We start from the raw sequence: 19818 nt of genomic DNA, 5'->3' as shown, positions 1-19818 counted from the left end.
CCATTATAGAACAGGCACTTACATGTGTCCAACTGCCCCCTAACCCTGCCCATAAACAGCGCATCTGTTATCCTATTCACCACTTCTGCTCTTGAAAAACAAGCCGGTTGCACCGGGGCCATAAAAGCAATATATACACAGATGGCTAGCCATTTATACGTGGAATTTTAACACTTTTCCCCCTCTTCTCTCTCTCTCTCTCCCCCCCCTCCTGGCTTGCTCCCCAGAAGCCTTGCAGAGACCCACGGTTTCCGACATCGAGCCTCAAGGTCTGAGCGAAGCTGCTCGTTGGAATTCCAAGGAGAATCTTCTGTCTGGGCCAAGTGAAAATGACCCCAACCTCTTTGTTGCACTGTATGACTTTGTGGCCAGTGGAGACAACACTCTCAGCATCACCAAAGGTAAGTGTTAATAAAAGAAATTATAAAAGAGAGAGAATTAGACACAAATATAATGTATAAAGGCTGGAGTAACTGGATGTGGAACAGAACAGAACACTACTTCCTGCTTTTCAGCTCTCTTGCTTTCCACTGATTGGTTACCAGGCAGTAACCAATCAGTGACTTGATGGGGGGGCACATGGGTCATAACTTTTGCTTTTAAATCTGAGCTGAATGTTGAGGATCAATTGCAAACTCACTGAATAGTTATGTCCCATGTGGCCTCCTTAAAGTCGCTGGCCATACACGTGATCCGACGGGATTTTTAGTCCTGTCCAATCGACATCTGTTGGACTTTCTGCCAGATATCGATTGGGGAAGCCCATCGGAGGGCCCCATACTTGGGCCAATAAGCTGCTGACTTGATCTGTTTGCAGCTTTTATCAGCCCGGGTATGGGGCCCTCCGATGGGCTTCCCCAATCGATATCTGGCAGAAAGTCCACCAGATGCCGATCAGACAGGACTAAAAATCCCGTCGGATCACGGACCGCTCTTTTGGTGACATCGCCCAACGAGCGGATCTCTCCGTGTATGGCCAACTTAACTCAGAGCTGAATAACAGGAAGTTGTGTTCTTTTCGGTTCTGTTACTAGGGATGCACCAAATCCGCTATTTGGGATTCGGCCGAATCCTTGGTGAAAGATTCAGCTGAGTTCCGAATCCTAATTTGCATATTTAAATTAGGGGCAGGAAAGGAAAAAGTGGAACGAATTCTTCTTTTGTGCTGAAAAGTCACGCCCTACCCGCCCCTAATTTACATATGCATATTAGGATTCGGATATGATTCGGCCGAATCCTGCTGAAAAAGGCCAAATCCCCAACAAAATCCTGGATTCGGTACATGCCACATCCAGTCAGCCTTTATACATTACATTTATGCCTAACTTACTATATTAGAAACATTTTTTATTTTGCACAGCCTATCTATTTATCTAATTATTTACACTGAACTGTTCCTTTAAGGTTCCTAAATTAAATGAAAAAATCAGCTCTGTTTGGCTTTGGGTACCCAATAAAAACAGCATTTTTGGGTTCTGCCCATTAGTTTAAGAAGAATCCAAAGCCAAAAATACATTGATGTAAACTTAAATTTCTGAGATATTGGCCATTTTTAAACCGTTTTAGACTCGTAATAGCAGGCCAACAGCTCTCTTTGAAAGTGAGACTTTCAGCAACCTTAACTATCCCTTCACTTTTTGTATAGCCACTTAACCCTAGGGTTGCTGACTTTTGGAAAGAGCTGTTGAGCAGAAGGCTGTTATTAGCCGTCTAAAACTGCTAATATCTAGTAGGTTTATATAACTTTACATCTCTGGATAACCCATGTCTAGGGACCTCCCTGTCTACCTTCCCCACTGTCCTTTGAAAAGTACAATTCAATCATTATGAGCAACAGTTGAAAAAATGCCTCGCTAAGGAGCCTACTCCTACGGAGCCGCACAAAGGCGAATATAAAATATTATTCAGCGTATACACAAGGGGAAAATAAAATCCATTTTCCAGCTGACAGCAGCTTGATGGGAGTTTTTTTTTCCTTTCGCATTTCGCTTGGTCTGCGCATTGAGCGCTGATGTAGGACTTTGTTATTTACACTGAAATGTCACCAAATCTATCTTGTGATTCCGCATTGGGAAACCTTTGGCTCTGTATCCACCGGCCTGTTCCTTCTCCTTGTCCCCAATGTTACACGGCTCCATATCATACCCCTGCTCTGGTTTCCATCAGGGATGGAGAGTTGTGTGTCATAAAAACATAATAAAACAAAGACACACGTCAATCAAGTTTGACCTTTAATCCCATATAAAACCTGCCTAACTGTCATATGTTGCCAGACAGTCAGTGTGGGCAGTCAGATATCTGGCAAGCAGAGCCGTCGATTTTGCCAGCTGTTTAACGACAATCCATCCCTGATTAAAGGACGACTGTTGGCTCTTGTTAAAGGGGAACTATTGCGAAAATGAAAATGTAGTATTCGCTTCAGCATACTGAAATAAGAAACTTTCTAAATACGATTGATTAAATATTCTGTAATGTTTCTGAAATAATCACGTTTATCTTCACTATTCCTCTCTCAGCATCTGTTTCTCTTCATTCTGTCTTCATTCAGGAGTTGGGTGTCAGATGAATGATCCAATATATCTTATAGGGGGGCTCCTTTTGCCTAGAAGATGTATTAGAGCTCACTCTTTTAAAATCAACAGACATGTCTCTCTACATGCAGAATTTGTGCAAAAGGCAGTTATTTTGTTAGATTTTGTTTGTACTGGAATCAGTTATTTGAATGAGCTCGAATACATCTGCTAAGAAAGGAATTTAATAAAGGTTTCAGCATACTGAAATAAGAAACTTTCTAATTATAATCAATTACAAATTCTGCATAGTTTCTGAAATAATCAAGTTTATCTTCACTATTCCTCTCTCAGCATCTGATTCTCTACATTCAATCTTCATTCAGCAGTTGGATGTGAGATAATCATTGACAGTTAAATCCAATATATCTTAGGGCTCCTTTTGCCTAGAAGATGTATTAGAGCTCACTCTATTAAAATCACCAGACATCACGTCTCTCTACATGCAGAATTTGTGCAAAAGGCAGTTATTTTGTTACATTTTCTTTGTACTGGAATCAGTTATATGAATGAGCTCTAATACATCTGCTAGGAAAGGAATCCCCCCTATGAGATATATTAGATCATTCATCTGACACCCAACTGCTGCATGAAGAGAGAATGAAGAGAGAATGAAGAGAAACAGATGCTGAGAGAGGAATAGTAAATATAAACCAGATTATTTCAGAAACGATGCAGAACTTTTTTTTAATTGATTGTATTTAGAAAGTTTCTTCAGTATGAGGAAGCTCATTTTCATTTTTCATCCCAGCTCTTGTTAGACAACAACCCCCCTGCAAAGGGATAAGTTTTCATCTTTCATGGGGTGCAGGGAGTTGTAGCTTCTCAACAGCTGGAGGGCTCACAAGTCACACGCCCTGAATTCAAGCTGTAAGGGGTGTTTATAGGTAAGAGATCTGGCACGCGTGACTGTATCCGATCATTGGGTCTGATGTATAAATAATTATATAGAAATAATGGGACTAACATGCTGCTTTTTCTCTTCTCTTTGAAAGGTGAGAAGCTGCGAGTGTTGGGCTACAATCACAATGGAGAGTGGTGTGAGGCCCAAACCAAAAATGGCCAAGGTTGGGTTCCCAGCAACTACATCACACCAGTGAACAGCCCCGAGAAACATTCCTGGTACCATGGACCCGTGTCTCGCAACGCTGCTGAATACCTGCTCAGTAGTGGGATTAATGGCAGCTTCTTGGTGCGGGAAAGTGAGAGCAGCCCAGGCCAGAGATCCATTTCCTTACGATACGAGGGCAGAGTGTACCACTATAGGATCAATACTGCGTCTGATGGCAAGGTATGGACCGGATAGACTTTTTACTTTCCACAGCTCTCCTCCCATATGTATAAATACAAATATACAGAGAAGGAATGTTCTGGGCACACAATAAGCTATACCCTCATACTGTACTATCTAAGGGAATCAATATGGCACCTCCTCCTCCCATATGTATAAATACAAATATACAGAGAAGGAATGTTCTGGGCACACAATAAGCTATACCCTCATACTGTACTGTCTAAGGGAATCAATATGGCACCTCCTCCTTCCATATGTATAAATACAAATATACAGAGAAGGAATGTTCTGGGCACACAATAAGCTATACCCTCATACTGTACTGTCTAAGGGAATCAATATGGCACCTCCCTCCTCCCATATGTATAAATACAAATATACAGAGAAGGAATGTTCTGGGCACACAATAAGCTATACCCTCATAATGTACTGTCTAAGGGAATCAATATGGCACCTCCCTCCTCCCATATGTATAAATACAAATATACAGAGAAGGAATGTTCTGGGCACACAATAAGCTATACCCTCATACTGTACTGTCTAAAGGAATCAATATGGCACCTCACTCCTCCCATATGTATAAATACAGATATACAGAGAAGGAATGTTCTGGGCACACAATAAGCTATACCCTCATACTATACTGTCTAAGGGAATCAATATGGCACCTCCTCCCATATGTATAAATACAAATATACAGAGAAGGAATGTTCTGGGCACACAATAAGCTATACCCTCATACTATACTGTCTAAGGGAATCAATATGGCACCTCCTCCCATATGTATAAATACAAATATACAGAGAAGGAATGTTCTGGGCACACAATAAGCTATACCCTCATACTGTACTGTCTAAGGGAATCAATATGGCACCTCCTCCTTCCATATGTATAAATACAAATATACAGAGAAGGAATGTTCTGGGCACACAATAAGCTATACCCTCATACTGTACTGTCTAAGGGAATCAATATGGCACCTCCCTCCTCCCATATGTATAAATACAAATATACAGAGAAGGAATGTTCTGGGCACACAATAAGCTATACCCTCATAATGTACTGTCTAAGGGAATCAATATGGCACCTCCCTCCTCCCATATGTATAAATACAAATATACAGAGAAGGAATGTTCTGGGCACACAATAAGCTATACCCTCATACTGTACTGTCTAAAGGAATCAATATGGCACCTCACTCCTCCCATATGTATAAATACAGATATACAGAGAAGGAATGTTCTGGGCACACAATAAGCTATACCCTCATACTATACTGTCTAAGGGAATCAATATGGCACCTCCTCCCATATGTATAAATACAAATATACAGAGAAGGAATGTTCTGGGCACACAATAAGCTATACCCTCATACTATACTGTCTAAGGGAATCAATATGGCACCTCCTCCCATATGTATAAATACAAATATACAGAGAAGGAATGTTCTGGGCACACAATAAGCTATACCCTCATACTGTACTGTCTAAGGGAATCAATATGGCACCTCCCTCCTCCCATATGTATAAATACAAATATACAGAGAAGGAATGTTCTGGGCACACAATAAGCTATACCCTCATACTGTACTGTCTAAGGGAATCATTATGGCACCTCCCTCCTCCCATATGTATAAATATAAATATACAGAGAAGGAATGTTCTGGGCACACAATAAGTTATACCCTCATACTGTACTGTCTAAGGGAATCAATATGGCACCTCCCTCCTCCCATATGTATAAATACAAATATACAGAGAAGGCATATTCTGGGCACACAATAAGCTATACCCTCATACTGTACTGTCTAAGGGAATCAATATGGCAGCTCATATCTATAAATAGAAGTATAAAGAGAAGGAATGATTTGTATATGAGCTGTACCCTTATACTGCCTGTTAAAAATGGAAGATAAACTATAATCTTAATAGAATATAAATGTACCTGCTGATCGGGCTCAGATGTACAATAAGCATGCTATAGAATAGATCTATGGCCATATATTATAGAGTTGCTGCAATGTAGGTACACGCACATTAAACAGACAAGTGTTACTTTAGGGGATAATTATAATTATTACATCAATCGCTAATTTATGTGCCCGTTGAGCATTTCACTCTTCATTTCATAGTGTGTTTTACTTTATAGGAGCTCTGAAGCTACAATATTATTATTGTTCAGGCATCATTGATTCTTCATCTGTTCTAGAAACATAACATCTAGTAGCAACCTCTTAGCTGTGCTGGTGGGGGGAGTTCTTGGAGTTGTAGTTGAGCAGCAGCTGCAATACAAACCGCTATAAAGCTTCACCTTTTTTCACTATTGCATTCTGTCCCAGTGGCTGCACAGATCCTATCTGATCCCTACTGGAAGCAGCAGTCCTGTCCTGCTTTATGGCAGCTGAGATTCTAGCTATCTGTATAACAGAACATTCTGTCCCAGTGGCTGCACAGATCCTATCTGATCCCTACTGGAAGCAGCAGTCCTGTCCTGCTTTATGGCAGCTGAGATTCTAGCTATCTGTATAACAGAACATTCTGTCCCAGTGGCTGCACAGATCCTATCTGATCCCTACTGGAAGCAGCAGTCCTGTCCTGCTTTATGGCAGCTGAGATTCTAGCTATCTGTATAACAGAACATTCTGTCCCAGCGGCTGCACAGATCCTATCTGATCCCCATTGTAAGCAGCATCCCCATTGTAAGCAGCAGTCCTGTCTTGCTTTATGGCAGCTGAGATTCTAGCTATCTGTATAACAGAACATTCTGTCCCAGTGGCTGCACAGATCCTATCTGATCCCCATTGTAAGCAGCAGTCCTGTCTTGCTTTATGGCAGCTGAGATTCTAGCTATCTGTATAAGAGAACATTCTGTCCCAGTGGCTGCACAGATCCTATCTGATCCCCATTGTAAGCAGCAGTCCTGTCCTGCTTTATGGCAGCTGAGATTCTAGCTATCTGTATAACAGAACATTCTGTCCCAGTGGCTGCACAGATCCTATCTGATCCCCATTGTAAGCAGCAGTCCTGTCTTGCTTTATGGCAGCTGAGATTCTAGCTATCTGTATAACAGAGCATTCTGTCCCAGTGGCTGCACAGATCCTATCTGATCCTCATTGTAAGCAGCAGTCCTGTCCTGCTTTATGGCAGCTGAGATTCTAGCTATCTGTATAACAGAGCATTCTGTCCCAGTGGCTGCACAGATCCTATCTGATCCCCATTGTAAGCAGCAGTCCTGTCCTGCTTTATGGCAGCTGAGATTCTAGCTATCTGTATAACAGAGCATTCTGTCCCAGTGGCTGCACAGATCCTATCTGATCCCCATTGTAAGCAGCAGTCCTGTCCTGCTTTATGGCAGCTGAGATTCTAGCTATCTGTATAACAGAACATTCTGTCCCAGTGACTGCACAGATCCTATCTGATCCCCATTGTAAGCAGCAGTCCTGTCCTGCTTTATGGCAGCTGAGATTCTAGCTATCTGTATAACAGAGCATTCTGTCCCAGTGGCTGCACAGATCCTATCTGATCCCCATTGTAAGCAGCAGTCCTGTCTTGCTTTATGGCAGCTGAGATTCTAGCTATCTGTATAAGAGTATTGTATCAGGCAGCTTTCCATTACACAGTTGCTGTTCCTGGCGTGCCGATGTGTCGCTTCCATTCTGCACAATTTTCTTTTATGTCCTCCCATGACTAAAGGCCTCTCCGCCCCCCCCCCTCCTAGATAAAGTTTAAGCAATTTGTTCTCGGCTCAAGACCGCACATTTTTCTTTTTTCTCGTCACACCTGTGACTGCCATTATAATGCTGTGCGGTGCCCTCCCGGAAAGCAGAGAAATTATTTGCCCCGCAGGTGCCATTAATCCACATCCCGGCTCTCTGGGCGACAATATATTGAGAGCAAACCCTTTTTTTACCAATATAATAGGTTCAGTTGTGAAATTTCAGGTCACTTTCGGGTGACTTCCTCTGTCGAGTGTTATTTCCCATCTCTAATTTAACTCTGCTCCACATCAGTGAGTGCCGAGTAGGGACCTGCTGCCTGTATGTGCCTGCAATCATTGCTCTATAGAATTATTTCCAATTGGTCTTCATTATTTATTTATAGTTTTTTAAATGATTTGCCTTTTTCCTCTTTCCAGCTTTTATAGGGGGGTCCCTGACCCCACCTGTGAAACCACACATTTGCTGTTATTGCTACTTTTTATTACTCATCTTTCTATTCAGGCCTCTCCTATTCATATTCCAATCTCTTATTCAAATCAGTGCATGGTTGCTAGGGAAAGTGGATCCTAGCAACTAGATTTGCCTTTTGCTTCTGACTCTTTCCAGCTTGTAAATGGGGGTCCCTGACCCCACCTGTGAAACTACACATTTGCTGTTATTGCTACTTTATTATTTCTTTCTATTCAGGCCTCTCCTATTCATATTCCTAAATAACTTCTGCCTTTTTCCAGCTTTCAAATGGGGGTCACTGACCCCGTGTAAAAAAACAAATACTCTGTAAGGCTAAAAATGTATTGTTATTGCTACTTATTATTACTCCTCTTTCTATTTAGGCCTCTCCTATTCATATTCCAGTCTCTTATTCAAATCAATGCATGGTTGCTAGGGTAAAGAGGATCCTGGCAACTAGATTTGCCTTTTTCTTCTGACTTTTTTTAAAATGGGGGTCCCTGACCCCATCTAAAAAGTAAACACTCTATAAGACTACAGATTTGCTGTTATTGCTACTTTTTATTATTTATCTTTCAATTGAGGCCTCTCCTATTCATATTCCTAAATAACTGAATTTTTATTTTCTTCTGCCTCTTTCCAGCTTTCAAATGGGGGTCACTGACCCTGTGTAAAAAAACAAATACTCTGTAAGGCTACAAATGTGTTATTTCTACTTTTTATTCCTCATCTTTCTATTCAGGCCTCTCCTATTCATATTCCAGTCTCTTATTCAAATCAGTGCATGGTTGCTAGGGGAATTTGGACCCTAGCAATTTTGGAGGGGGAAAACATTTTTTACTTGTTTTGTGACAAAAAGTCACGCGATCACCCTCCCTGCCCCTAATTTACATATGCTAATTAGAATTCAGATTCGTTTCGGCCGGGCAGAAGGATTCGCCCGATTCCGAATCTTGCTGAAAAAGGCAGAATCCTGGCCGAATCCCGAACTGAATCCTGGATTCGGTGCATCCCTTATTTAAAGGGGAACTATCACTTTAAAGGGCAAATCAACCCCAAAATAAAAATGTACCTAATAAAAGAAAACCTAATTCTAAGCCACTTTCCAATATATATTAATTAAACATTTTGCCTTTAAATGTTAGGCAGAGCTATTGACCCTCGGATGCCACATTCCGGGATACTGGCAGTCGCAGCTTCTCGCCATACTGTAGCCATTGTGGCAGCTCTGTTCATCTTGGCAGCGTATTGCTTTCCCCCAGATCTAATTAGCGAGGTCTCCCTCTCGTTGATAAAAGCGTTTAGCAATCTGCCGTAAATAAACAAATAAAGGGCTGACATCGCTCCCAGTTGAATGCGGAGAACGGCCGGCGCTCGGGAGACGACAGGAAGAAAACAAAACCATTTAAAAGGAAATATGCCCCCACTCCCAGGGAAAACTGACCTCCGGAAGGGGGGGGGGGCTTTCCTGAAATACTGTCCCTAGTTCCAAGTTTTTTTGTTAAATGTAGACTGCCGACCCATGTGGTGTGTTTGCTGTGAAGTCCATCTGTAAGGGATTTAAAGGAGAAGGAAAGGTTAAAACTAAGTAAGCTTTATCAGAAAGGTCTATATAAATACACCAGTAAACCTCAAAGTAATGAGTCCTCTGTCAAAAGAAACACCACATTTCTATCCTTCTATTGTGTACTCATGGGCTTCTGTATCAGACTTCCTGTTTTCAGCTTAAACCTCCAGGGCTAGGGCTTGAGCATGCTCAGTTTGCTCCTCTCTCCCTTTTCCCCCCTCCCTTTTCTGCTGCAATCTGAGCCTAGAGCTATGAGTGAGCAGGGAGAGACTCAGGCAGGAAGTGATGTCACACAAGCTAATATGGCAGCTGCTACTCTAAACAAACAGCTTCTAGAGCTGTTTACTCAGGTATGGCAAAGCATTCTGCAGAATAAATATAGTCTTATAGCTTGCACTGTTGTGGCTATTCTATTGGCAGTAAACTGCTTTCAGTAGATTTCCTTCTCCTTTAATACAGACAGCAGCTTTGATAGAAAGAGTGCAAGCTCTTAGGCCAAGCTATCACAATATCAGCGGTCACACTTGCCTGATGTGATAATGATTTTGCTGTTCGCTTTGTCCACGCGCCCCTCCCAAAACCAAGCAATACAATACAGAAACATGAAAATTGGGCACCCTGTTATGTTGCTTAGCCGTGTGATTGATGAGCGACATTGTGAAGGGGTTGCTAATTGATTATGAATCAGTCATGTTCCATTAGGGATGCACCGAATCCACTATTTTGGATTTAGCCGAATCCTTCACGAAAGATTCGGCCGAATACCGAATCCTAATTTGCATATGCTCTTTTACTTCATTGTTTATTTATTTCCTTGTAATTATCAACTTAAAAAAAAATCTTTATTAGGACACGTATAGCCTAACGCGTTCTGTGCCTAATGGGCACTTACTCATAGGCTGATGGTCACACCCCTGTACGTCCTTTCCAAAGGGGCGTTGAGATAAAAATACATCACACAAGATTTATGCAATCCAAGAAAAGTACTGTACATCAAACAGACCCTAAACCAATAGCCAATCAAGATCCAATACATCATACAAGATTCATCCAATCAGAGTAAAGTGCATCCAACAGACCTTAGACCAATAGAAATTCAGTGGATAAAAATAAAGCACTTACCATCACTGTTGTCTTATCCGGAAACCCGTTTACCCAAAATGTTCCGAATTACGGAAAGGCTGTCTCCCATAGACTCCATTTTATCCAAATAATCCAAATTTTTACAAATGTTTTCCTTTTTTTTCTGTAATAATAAAACAGTCGCTTATACTTGATCTCAACTAAGATATAATTAATCCTTATTGGAAGCAAAACCAGCCTATTGGGTTATTTAATGTTTACATGATTTTCTGGTAGACTTGGTATGAAGATCCAAATTACGGAAAGATCTGTTATCCCGGAAAACCCCAGGCCCAGAGCATTCTGGATAACAGGTCTTATACCTGTATCTGAATTAGATAAACAGTTGTTCCTTCCTTCCTGTCTATGATAAGTGTGTCTTGAATCATTGCCATAAAGCAAGACAGTACTGCTGTTTTTTTTTTTATTTGAAAGGAAGTAAACTGTAAATACATTCATTGACGTATCCATCAACGGAAACCCCTTATCTCTCTCTATTTTTTACCCCCAGCTCTACGTGTCATCTGACAGCCGCTTTAACACCCTCGCTGAACTGGTCCACCACCACTCCACCGTGTCCGACGGACTCATCACCACGCTCCACTACCCCGCCCCCAAACGCAATAAACCCACTATTTACGGGGTGTCGCCCAACTACGACAAATGGGAGATCGAGAGGACGGACATCACCATGAAGCACAAGCTGGGCGGCGGCCAGTACGGAGAGGTGTACGAAGGGGTGTGGAAGAAGTACAACTTAACCGTGGCTGTAAAGACTTTGAAGGTGTGAGCAGATGCATGTATGAAGCAAAGTTTTGTATATAGTGAATAAAGTACCCCCTAGTGTAAAATATAAGGATATTATAAGTCACAGAGGAGTTCAGGTCATGGAACTCCGAGGTTAGAGTCCTGTGCGACATCCATTTGTTAAACCCAACCCGCATACTTACCCACTTGGACCCTGCAAGTACCTTATCCGCAACCCGATCCGCCGACCAGCAAGAAACAGGAAGTGCTGTCGTTGTAAACCGGAAGTGATGTCATTAGAAGTAGGCGTGATCAGGAAAAAAAGGAATTGCTCAGAAAAAAAGGAGTAAAACTCACTATTGAACCGCCGACCCACTTATATGGCCGCCCCTGAAACTTCTACCTGCAACCCGCAGGGTATCGCAGGTTTTTACGGATAACCCGCGGGTACCCGACCCGCTGCAGGACTCCATCCGAGGTTGCTTCTAATATCCTCATATTTTCCAACAAGGGCTACTTGGTTTATTATAATACACTAAGTTTTAGTGAGTCATGTGACAAAAATGACATCACTACTCACAGTTTATAACTGATGACATCACTAGTCACGGTTTATAAGGATATCATTTACAAGATACTCATGGCTTTTGTGTATTGTAAAGGCATACACGTTGTTAAACGTCAGCTTTATACCAATCCTTTGGAGGGTTTTAGATCAACAATGGCTGCCGACTGCAGTTGGGTCCGTTCTGGTTTCCAATGTTCTCTAATCAGCCCTTTGCCATAGTGCCACCTAGTGGCGGCACTTTATTTATTTTGCTGCTTACACATCGTTAGCAAGTTTATCCTGATTCCTCGTCTATTGGAACATTTGCTGCGACTCCCGAGTCACCCGGAGTGCAGCGTTACTTGTAATTGCAGGCAACAAAATCAGTTCCGACGCTGAAGAAAATGACAAAATGAAGCCATTGCTGAAACAATTGCATGTGTTCTATAGAGCCTACAGTCCCCCTACAGTCCTACAGCTGCAGTCTCAACCACTTCACAGTTGGAATCTTATTATAAGGGGCCCAACGGATATCTGAGCAGGGTTTAGGCAGGTTTAAGAGGTTCACCTTTACATTCATTTCTAGTACAGATATGGGATCTGTTATCCGGAAACCCGTTATCCAGAAAGCCCCGGATTACGGACAGGTCTACCGTACACTCCATTTTATCCAAATAATCCAAATTTTAAAATAATGATTTCTTTTTTACCTGTAATGTTAAAGCAGTAGCTTGTACTTGATCCCAACTGAGATATAATTAATCCTTTTTTCGTAAGCAAAACTAGCCTCTTGGGTTTATTTAATATTTACATGATTTTATAGTAGACGTAAGCTATGAAGATCCAAATTACAGAAAACCCAAGGTCCCGAGAAGAAAACCCGTTGTCCCGAGCATTCTGGATATCAGGTCCCATACCTGTATGTTATAGAGTGGCCAAAACTAAGCAACTTTTCAACTGGCCTTCATTATTTATTTTTTATATTTTTTTCGATTATTGGCCTTCTTTTGACTCTTTCCAGCTTTCAAACAGGGGTCATTGACCCCATCTAAAAATCAAATAGTCTGTAAGGCAACACATTTATTGTTGTTGATACTTAATTACTCCTCTTTCTATCAGGCCGGGATTTGTGGAAAGGCCACCAAGGCCCGGGCCTAGAGCGGCAGGATTTTAGGGGGGCGGCATGCTGCCTAACCACACCCACATTGGATCAAAAACACTGGGGAAGCGCTGGAGATACAATAATTTTTTAAATTTCCCATGCGCCAATCCCCATTGCTCTGGTACAGATGATGAAAATTTGGAAGGGAAGGGACAGGGGGCGACGAACGGCAGTGGGCCTAGGGGCGCCCACTATGTAAATCCTGCTTTCTATTCAGGCCTCTCCTATTCATATTCCAGTCTCTTATTCAAATCAGTGGATGGTTGCTGGGGTAATTAGGACCCTAGCAACCAGACTGCTGAAATTGCAAACTGGAGAGCTGCTGAATAAAACGCTAAATAACTCAAAAAGTACAAATAATAAAAAATGAAAACCGATTGCAAATTGTCTCAGAATATCCCTCTCTACATCATACTTAGTTAACTCAAAGGTGAACAACCCCTTTTAAAACATCCCAGACTGCAGATGTGCTCCTCTCCTGATGGATCCGCCCTGGGGCCCAATTGACCGGCAGTGGCGTAACTACTCACCCGCAGGCCCTGGTATAGGATGAGCACTTGGGCCCCCCTGTTGAGCCCTCCCCCTATGAATTGCGTGCGCTGTAAAATCTGCCCCTGTAAACCACCCACGATATCCATTATCGTGGCTCCGGTGGGCCCCAAGAGGGTGCGGACCCAGGTGCCATTGCACCCTTTGCACCCCTGTTGACCGGCTTGATTCTGGCTTGCCATATGCAAATTAAATCTGCTCGTTTGACGAGTGTATTAGTGATGAGCGGGTCGGGTTTTTCCAGACTCGCACCCGACCCTAACCCTCGCCTAGGGTTGCCACCTTTTGCAGATTTTTTTTTTCCGGCTGATGGGGGGCGGGTACAAAAAGGGGCGTGGTGTGACGTCAAAGGGGCGGGTTGTGCCGCAAAGGGTCGGGCCACGGCGCGGCCAGGACAAAAACCGAAGGACAAGCTAAGTTTACAGGGGATTGGGGGCGGGCCGAGGGGTCTTTTTAAGGGTATTACAAATTTACCGGCAACTACATTGCCGGTAAATTTGTAATACCAGCCTTGGCAGGTGTTTTACCGGCTAGGCCAGTAAAATACCGGCCGGGTGGCAACCCTACCCTCGCCTGCCGACTTCCGGCTTTCTTTTATAGACCCGCCCCGCCGAAGTCGTCACAAAAGGGGTGGGCAGGCGCGTGGCTATAAAGTTGGTAGCTGGCATTTGAAGGTGGTGCTTGCCACCAGCGAAGAGGAGTTCGAGGTCGGCGCCAACCCTCCCGATCCATGGGTATTGGGCCAGCCCATATATCACTAGATTGTATCTGTGTGTGTGACCTGTTGAATCCTTCTAACAGCGCTGCTCTAAAAATACATGTTAATCATAATTCTCTTTATTCTTTAGGAAGACACAATGGAGGTGGAAGAATTTCTAAAAGAGGCTGCTGTAATGAAAGAAGTCAAACACCCAAACCTGGTGCAACTGCTTGGTAAGCGCCTCTTCTTTCTGATATTGCCGAGCAACCGTCTCTTCTGCTTATGTTATCATATGTAATAAATGCCGTTATAAGCCCCCTTCCTATATACATGTTGGTATATCGTTTTAATCACATGATCCTTATTGGAAGCGCTATCTGCCTGTTCCTATCTGTTCTTTCTGCCGGCAGTTTGGATTGTGAAAAGAGCGGAGCACAGGTCGGCTTGTCCAGAGAAGAGCCGATATGTAATACATTGTTCCAGGAGTCAGGAGAGCAGTTAAGGGCTATGAACTACATAAATAAAGAAGAAGAGTAATAGGAATCTCTGCAGTGCAGTAACATTAAAGGGATTCTGTCATGATTTTTATGATGTCGTTTTTATTTCTAAATTACACTGCAAATAATTCACTCGACAATATAAACCAGCAAGTGTATTTAGTTATAATATTGGTGTGTAGGTGCATCTCAGGTCATTTTGCCTGGTCATGTGATTTCAGAAAGAGCCAGCACTGCATAATGGAACTGCTTTCTGGCAGGCTGGTGTTTCTCCTACTTAATGTAACTGAATGTGTCTCAGTGGAACCTGGATTTTACTATTGAGTGTTGTTCTTAGATCTACCAGGCAGCTGTTATTTTGTGTTAGGGAGCTGCTATCTGATTACCTTCCCATTGTTCTGTTGTTCTGCTGCTGGGGGGGGGAGTGATATCACTCCAACTTGCAGTAAACAGAGACTGAAGTTTATCAAAGCACCCATCACATGACTGGGGGCAGCTGTAAAGATGAACCAGCAGCACACTGTTAAGTGAAGCAAGTAAATCCCTTGTTTATTTAGCCCATGTACATACAAGGTAAGGGCAACATTTCGGACCCCACTGGGCCCTTTATCAAGCCTAGTGACTAAAAGCAAAGCCAGTTTTTTATAGAGTGCACTTTAGGAGTGTCCTATAACTCCTCCCATTCATAGTGACATCACCGTGAATAAACATGGGAAATAGAACAAATAAAAAGAATCAGAAAACGTTTTGTAAATGTCCAATGACTAGGGGCAGCTGGGAAACTGACAATATGTCTAGCCCCATGTCAGATTTCAAAATGAAATATAACAAGATCTTTTTTGCTCTTTTGAGAAACGGATTTCAGTGCAGAATTCTGCTGGAGCACGCGTTTTGAAAAAAACATTTTTTCCCATGACAGTATCCCTTTAATAAGCTTTTTCTACAAGGGTCTGTACAAGGAAGCATAGTTACTGGGGATTCTTTGCTGTACCTGACTAGTACAATTTTGTTCTTGGAGGCAAAGGTGTCATTTGCACCCGAACAAAAATAAATAAACGAGCAAAACCCTAATCTCCAGGTTTCTAACCTAAGACTTTACTGTAGGAAAAAAAGAATTACCTTCTTGGAGATGAATTTGTCAAAGGGAAACTATACAGCGAAGCCTTCCTGAATTAACCTCAGTACGGTTTGCTGAGCAGGTCACATCGCTGTAAAGTATTTTGGCAAAGTTCTGACTGCCGTGCAAAACAACTGGCGCCTTACAGGTTCTTCCATTAGGCGACATAAAGCTTAATAAATGGGCTTGGCATATGTACATGGGTTCCAATAGTCACATATTAATATCCCTCCGTTGTTCCCATAGGTGTGTGCACACGGGAGCCCCCGTTTTACATCATCACAGAGTTCATGACGTACGGGAACCTGCTGGATTACCTGCGAGACTGCAACAGGCAAGAAGTGACGGCTGTGGTACTGCTGCACATGGCCACTCAGATCTCCTCCGCCATGGAATATTTAGAGAAGAAAAACTTCATCCATAGGTCAGCACTCTTTTCAGCACATGCTAGCCCTGCACAGCTTCAAAATAATCACCACTTGTGATCTCAAGATGGGGGGATTTCTATATCACGCATATGTCATGCATTATCCCTTATAATACACCAGTGATACTCAGAGTTCCCTGTATAACTCAGCCTGCAGCCTTGTGCCTTTATATGGTCACAGAACAACCCCTCAGTGACTTCTAATATCCTTATCATTTACAGTAGGGGGTACATTATCCCTTATAATACATGAGTGATACTCAGAGTTCCCTGTATAACTCAGCCTGCAGCCTTGTGCCTTTATATGGTCACAGAACAACCCCTCAGTGACTTCTAATATCCTTATCATTTACAGTAGGGGGTACATTATCCCTTATAATACACCAGTGATACTCAGAGTTCCCTGTATAACTCAGCCTGCAGCCTTGTGCCTTTATATGGTCACAGAACCCCTCAGTGACTTCTAATATCCTTATCATTTACAGTAGGGGGTACATTATCCCTTATAATACACCAGTGATACTCAGAGTTCCCTGTATAACTCAGCCTGCAGCCTTGTGCCTTTATATGGTCACAGAACAACCCCTCAATGACTTCTAATATCCTTATCATTTACAGTAGGGGGTACATTATCCCTTATAATACACCAGTGATACTCAGAGTTCCCTGTATAACTCAGCCTGCAGCCTTGTGCCTTTATATGGTCACAGAACAACCCCTCAGTGACTTCTAATATCCTTATTATTTACAGTAGGGGGTACATTATGCCTTATAATACATGAGTGATACTCAGAGTTCCCTGTATAACTCAGCCTGCAGCCTTGTGCCTTTATATGGTCACAGAACAACCCCTCAGTGACTTCTAATATCCTTATCATTTACAGTAGGGGGTACATTATCCCTTATAATACATGAGTGATACTCAGAGTTCCCTGTATAACTCAGCCTGCAGCCTTGTGCCTTTATATGGTCACAGAACAACCCCTCAGTGACTTCTAATATCCTTATCATTTACAGTAGGGGGTACATTATGCCTTATAATACATGAGTGATACTCAGAGTTCCCTGTATAACTCAGCCTGCAGCCTTGTGCCTTTATATGGTCACAGAACCCCTCAGTGACTTCTAATATCCTTATCATTTACAGTAGGGGGTACATTATCCCTTATAATACATGAGTGATACTCAGAGTTCCCTGTATAACTCAGCCTGCAGCCTTGTGCCTTTATATGGTCACAGAACATTCTCACTATAGTATAACAACAGATTCTTCCAATGTTGGGACCAGTTTTTATAGTGGCTGCTTGGCACTTCTATTCCATTTATATTTATTGTTAAACGTTAAGGCAGATACGTGGCACATAGCAGCTAGCTGACATCCTTTCTCATGTACAATCGCTGCACTGCAGTAAAATGCCCCTGTACAAAGCTGCACCACCGTTTGGCTAATCGGGCCCTGTATCTTTCTGGCACAGTAATGGGACAAGTGCATTAGGGCTCTTTTTTTTCTTTACACAGGAAAAAATCAAAGTGTTTTTGAGTTTAAAGCAACATAATTGAGCTTTTCGTTGCTGATTATCCCAAAATCAAAGTCTATTAATTCTGCTGCTCCAGTTCTGAAACAATTTCTTCCACCTGTACGGCCGAGTCGCTGCCTTTGTCTGCGCTGCACAATGAAGTGACACAGTTAAGAGCTGACACACAGCGGGCCGCTACTTACAGAGAGGCATTAGTTAAATAAAAAGCCTTGTGTCCTTACATCAAACAAAAGCCGCCTGTACACATGACATGATGGCATTTTGTGTGTCTGAGATCTACAAAACTGCCGGCTCCCTTTTATGGAATTGCTAAATGTCAGCACCACTTTGGAATTCTCTCTCCTCTGTCTCTCTGCCACCCCTCCCCCCTTGCCAAATTTGTTGATGCCCTGATGCCTTATGTACTGGACCTATTGGCAGTTCTCATGGACCTGGCATTGCAGAGGTTAATGTACACATGTTCTGAACTACTCATTAACACCCCACATGGCCGATTATGGGCTCAGTGGGGGGGAGGCCCATTTATCAAAGTCCGAATTTATATCAATATTTTCTGAAAACGACTCCGACCAAATCCAAATTTCTCCGTATTTATCAATACACTTTCCCGAAAAAATTTCTTTGCGGGGAAAAAGTCGTGAATAAAAACGAATCGTACAAATTTTTCGGATTTCCCACCGGAAACCACAAAATCTTCGTATTATTGCAGAAACCCCAGCGCATATCAAGATATTTTTGGAACTTTTCCCTTCAACTTATATGCAACCTCGGCAGGCCTGAGATGCCGGATTTTCGGATTCGAATTCACTCTTTCCATCCTCGGGTATAATAAAACAGGGATGCAACAAATCCAAGATTGGGTTCGGGCTTTTTCAGCAGGATTCAGATGCGGCCGAATCCTTCTGCCCGTGCCGAAGCGAATCCGAATCCTAATTTGCGTATGCAAATTAGGAGCTGGGAGGTAAACTGTGGGACTTTATGTAAACAAAAAAAAAACGAAGTAAAAAATGTTTTCCCCCTTCCCACTCCTAATTTGGAAATGCGGATTTGGTTCGGTATTCGGCCGAATCTTTCACGAAGGATTCAGGGGTTCGGACGAATCCATAATAGTAGATTCAGTGCATCCCTATAAATCCCTAAAAATTCATGGGTTTTTTTCACACTAAAATTTTGGATTTCATACTAAAAAAACCACGATTTTTTTGGGCTTTTGGCATTCGGGGTTTAATAAATAACCCCCTTTAGTGTTGTTGACCAGAGTTCCTCCATTCCACCGTCCTGCTAGGCTGTCACATACCTGCCCAACCCAACAATCCTGCAGGTCTCAGGCCGACCCACACATGATTAGTTCCTAACTTCCAGCACTTGGGTCCCAGGTTCAACTCCAGCCAGGGCTTTTTGTACAGTATGTTATTTTCCATGGGTCTCCTCCAAATTAGGGATGCACCAAATCCACTATTTTGGATTCAGCCGAACCCCCGAATCCTTCGCAAAAGATTTGCCCCCAATACGGAACCGAATCTCAATCCTAATTTGCATATATACAAATCAAGGGTGGGAAGGGGGAAAAAATGTACTTCCTTGTTTTGTGACATAAAGTCACAAGATTTCTCTCTCTGTCCCTGATTTGCACATGCAAATTAGAATTCGGTTTGGCTGGGCAGAAGGATTTGGCTGAATCCGAATCCAGCTGAAAAAGGCTGAATACTGGATTCGGTGCATCCCTGCTCTAAATACATCCAAGCAGGTTAATTGGCTCCTGATAGAATGGAATTTATAACTTCTTCAATTTAATTCTTTTATTTAATTAAAT

The 19818-nt window shown here is 42.5% G+C and overlaps 1 protein-coding gene across 4 annotated transcripts in view; it reads left to right on the top strand.

Annotated features, from left to right (window-relative positions):
- The window catches only part of abl1.L (ABL proto-oncogene 1, non-receptor tyrosine kinase L homeolog), a 119194-nt gene that overhangs the window by 85867 nt on the left and 13509 nt on the right, over positions 1 to 19818 (top strand). For 2 of the 4 annotated variants that reach the window (XM_041572454.1, XM_041572456.1), the window contains exons 2-6: positions 231 to 401; positions 3566 to 3861; positions 11233 to 11505; positions 14575 to 14659; positions 16287 to 16464. In XM_041572454.1, the coding sequence (XP_041428388.1) occupies positions 231 to 401; positions 3566 to 3861; positions 11233 to 11505; positions 14575 to 14659; positions 16287 to 16464 (1003 nt within the window). Of the gene's footprint in view, positions 1 to 227; positions 402 to 3565; positions 3862 to 11232; positions 11506 to 14574; positions 14660 to 16286; positions 16465 to 19818 lie in introns of all 4 variants that reach the window. The other 2 variants (XM_041572453.1, XM_041572455.1) reach the window with 1 other exon arrangement.

Source organism: Xenopus laevis, chromosome 8L (assembly GCF_017654675.1).
Source record: "Xenopus laevis strain J_2021 chromosome 8L, Xenopus_laevis_v10.1, whole genome shotgun sequence".
NCBI lineage: Eukaryota > Metazoa > Chordata > Amphibia > Anura > Pipidae > Xenopus > Xenopus laevis.
Note: the sequence above shows the minus strand (reverse complement) of the source record. Positions and strands in the feature narration are given on the sequence as shown.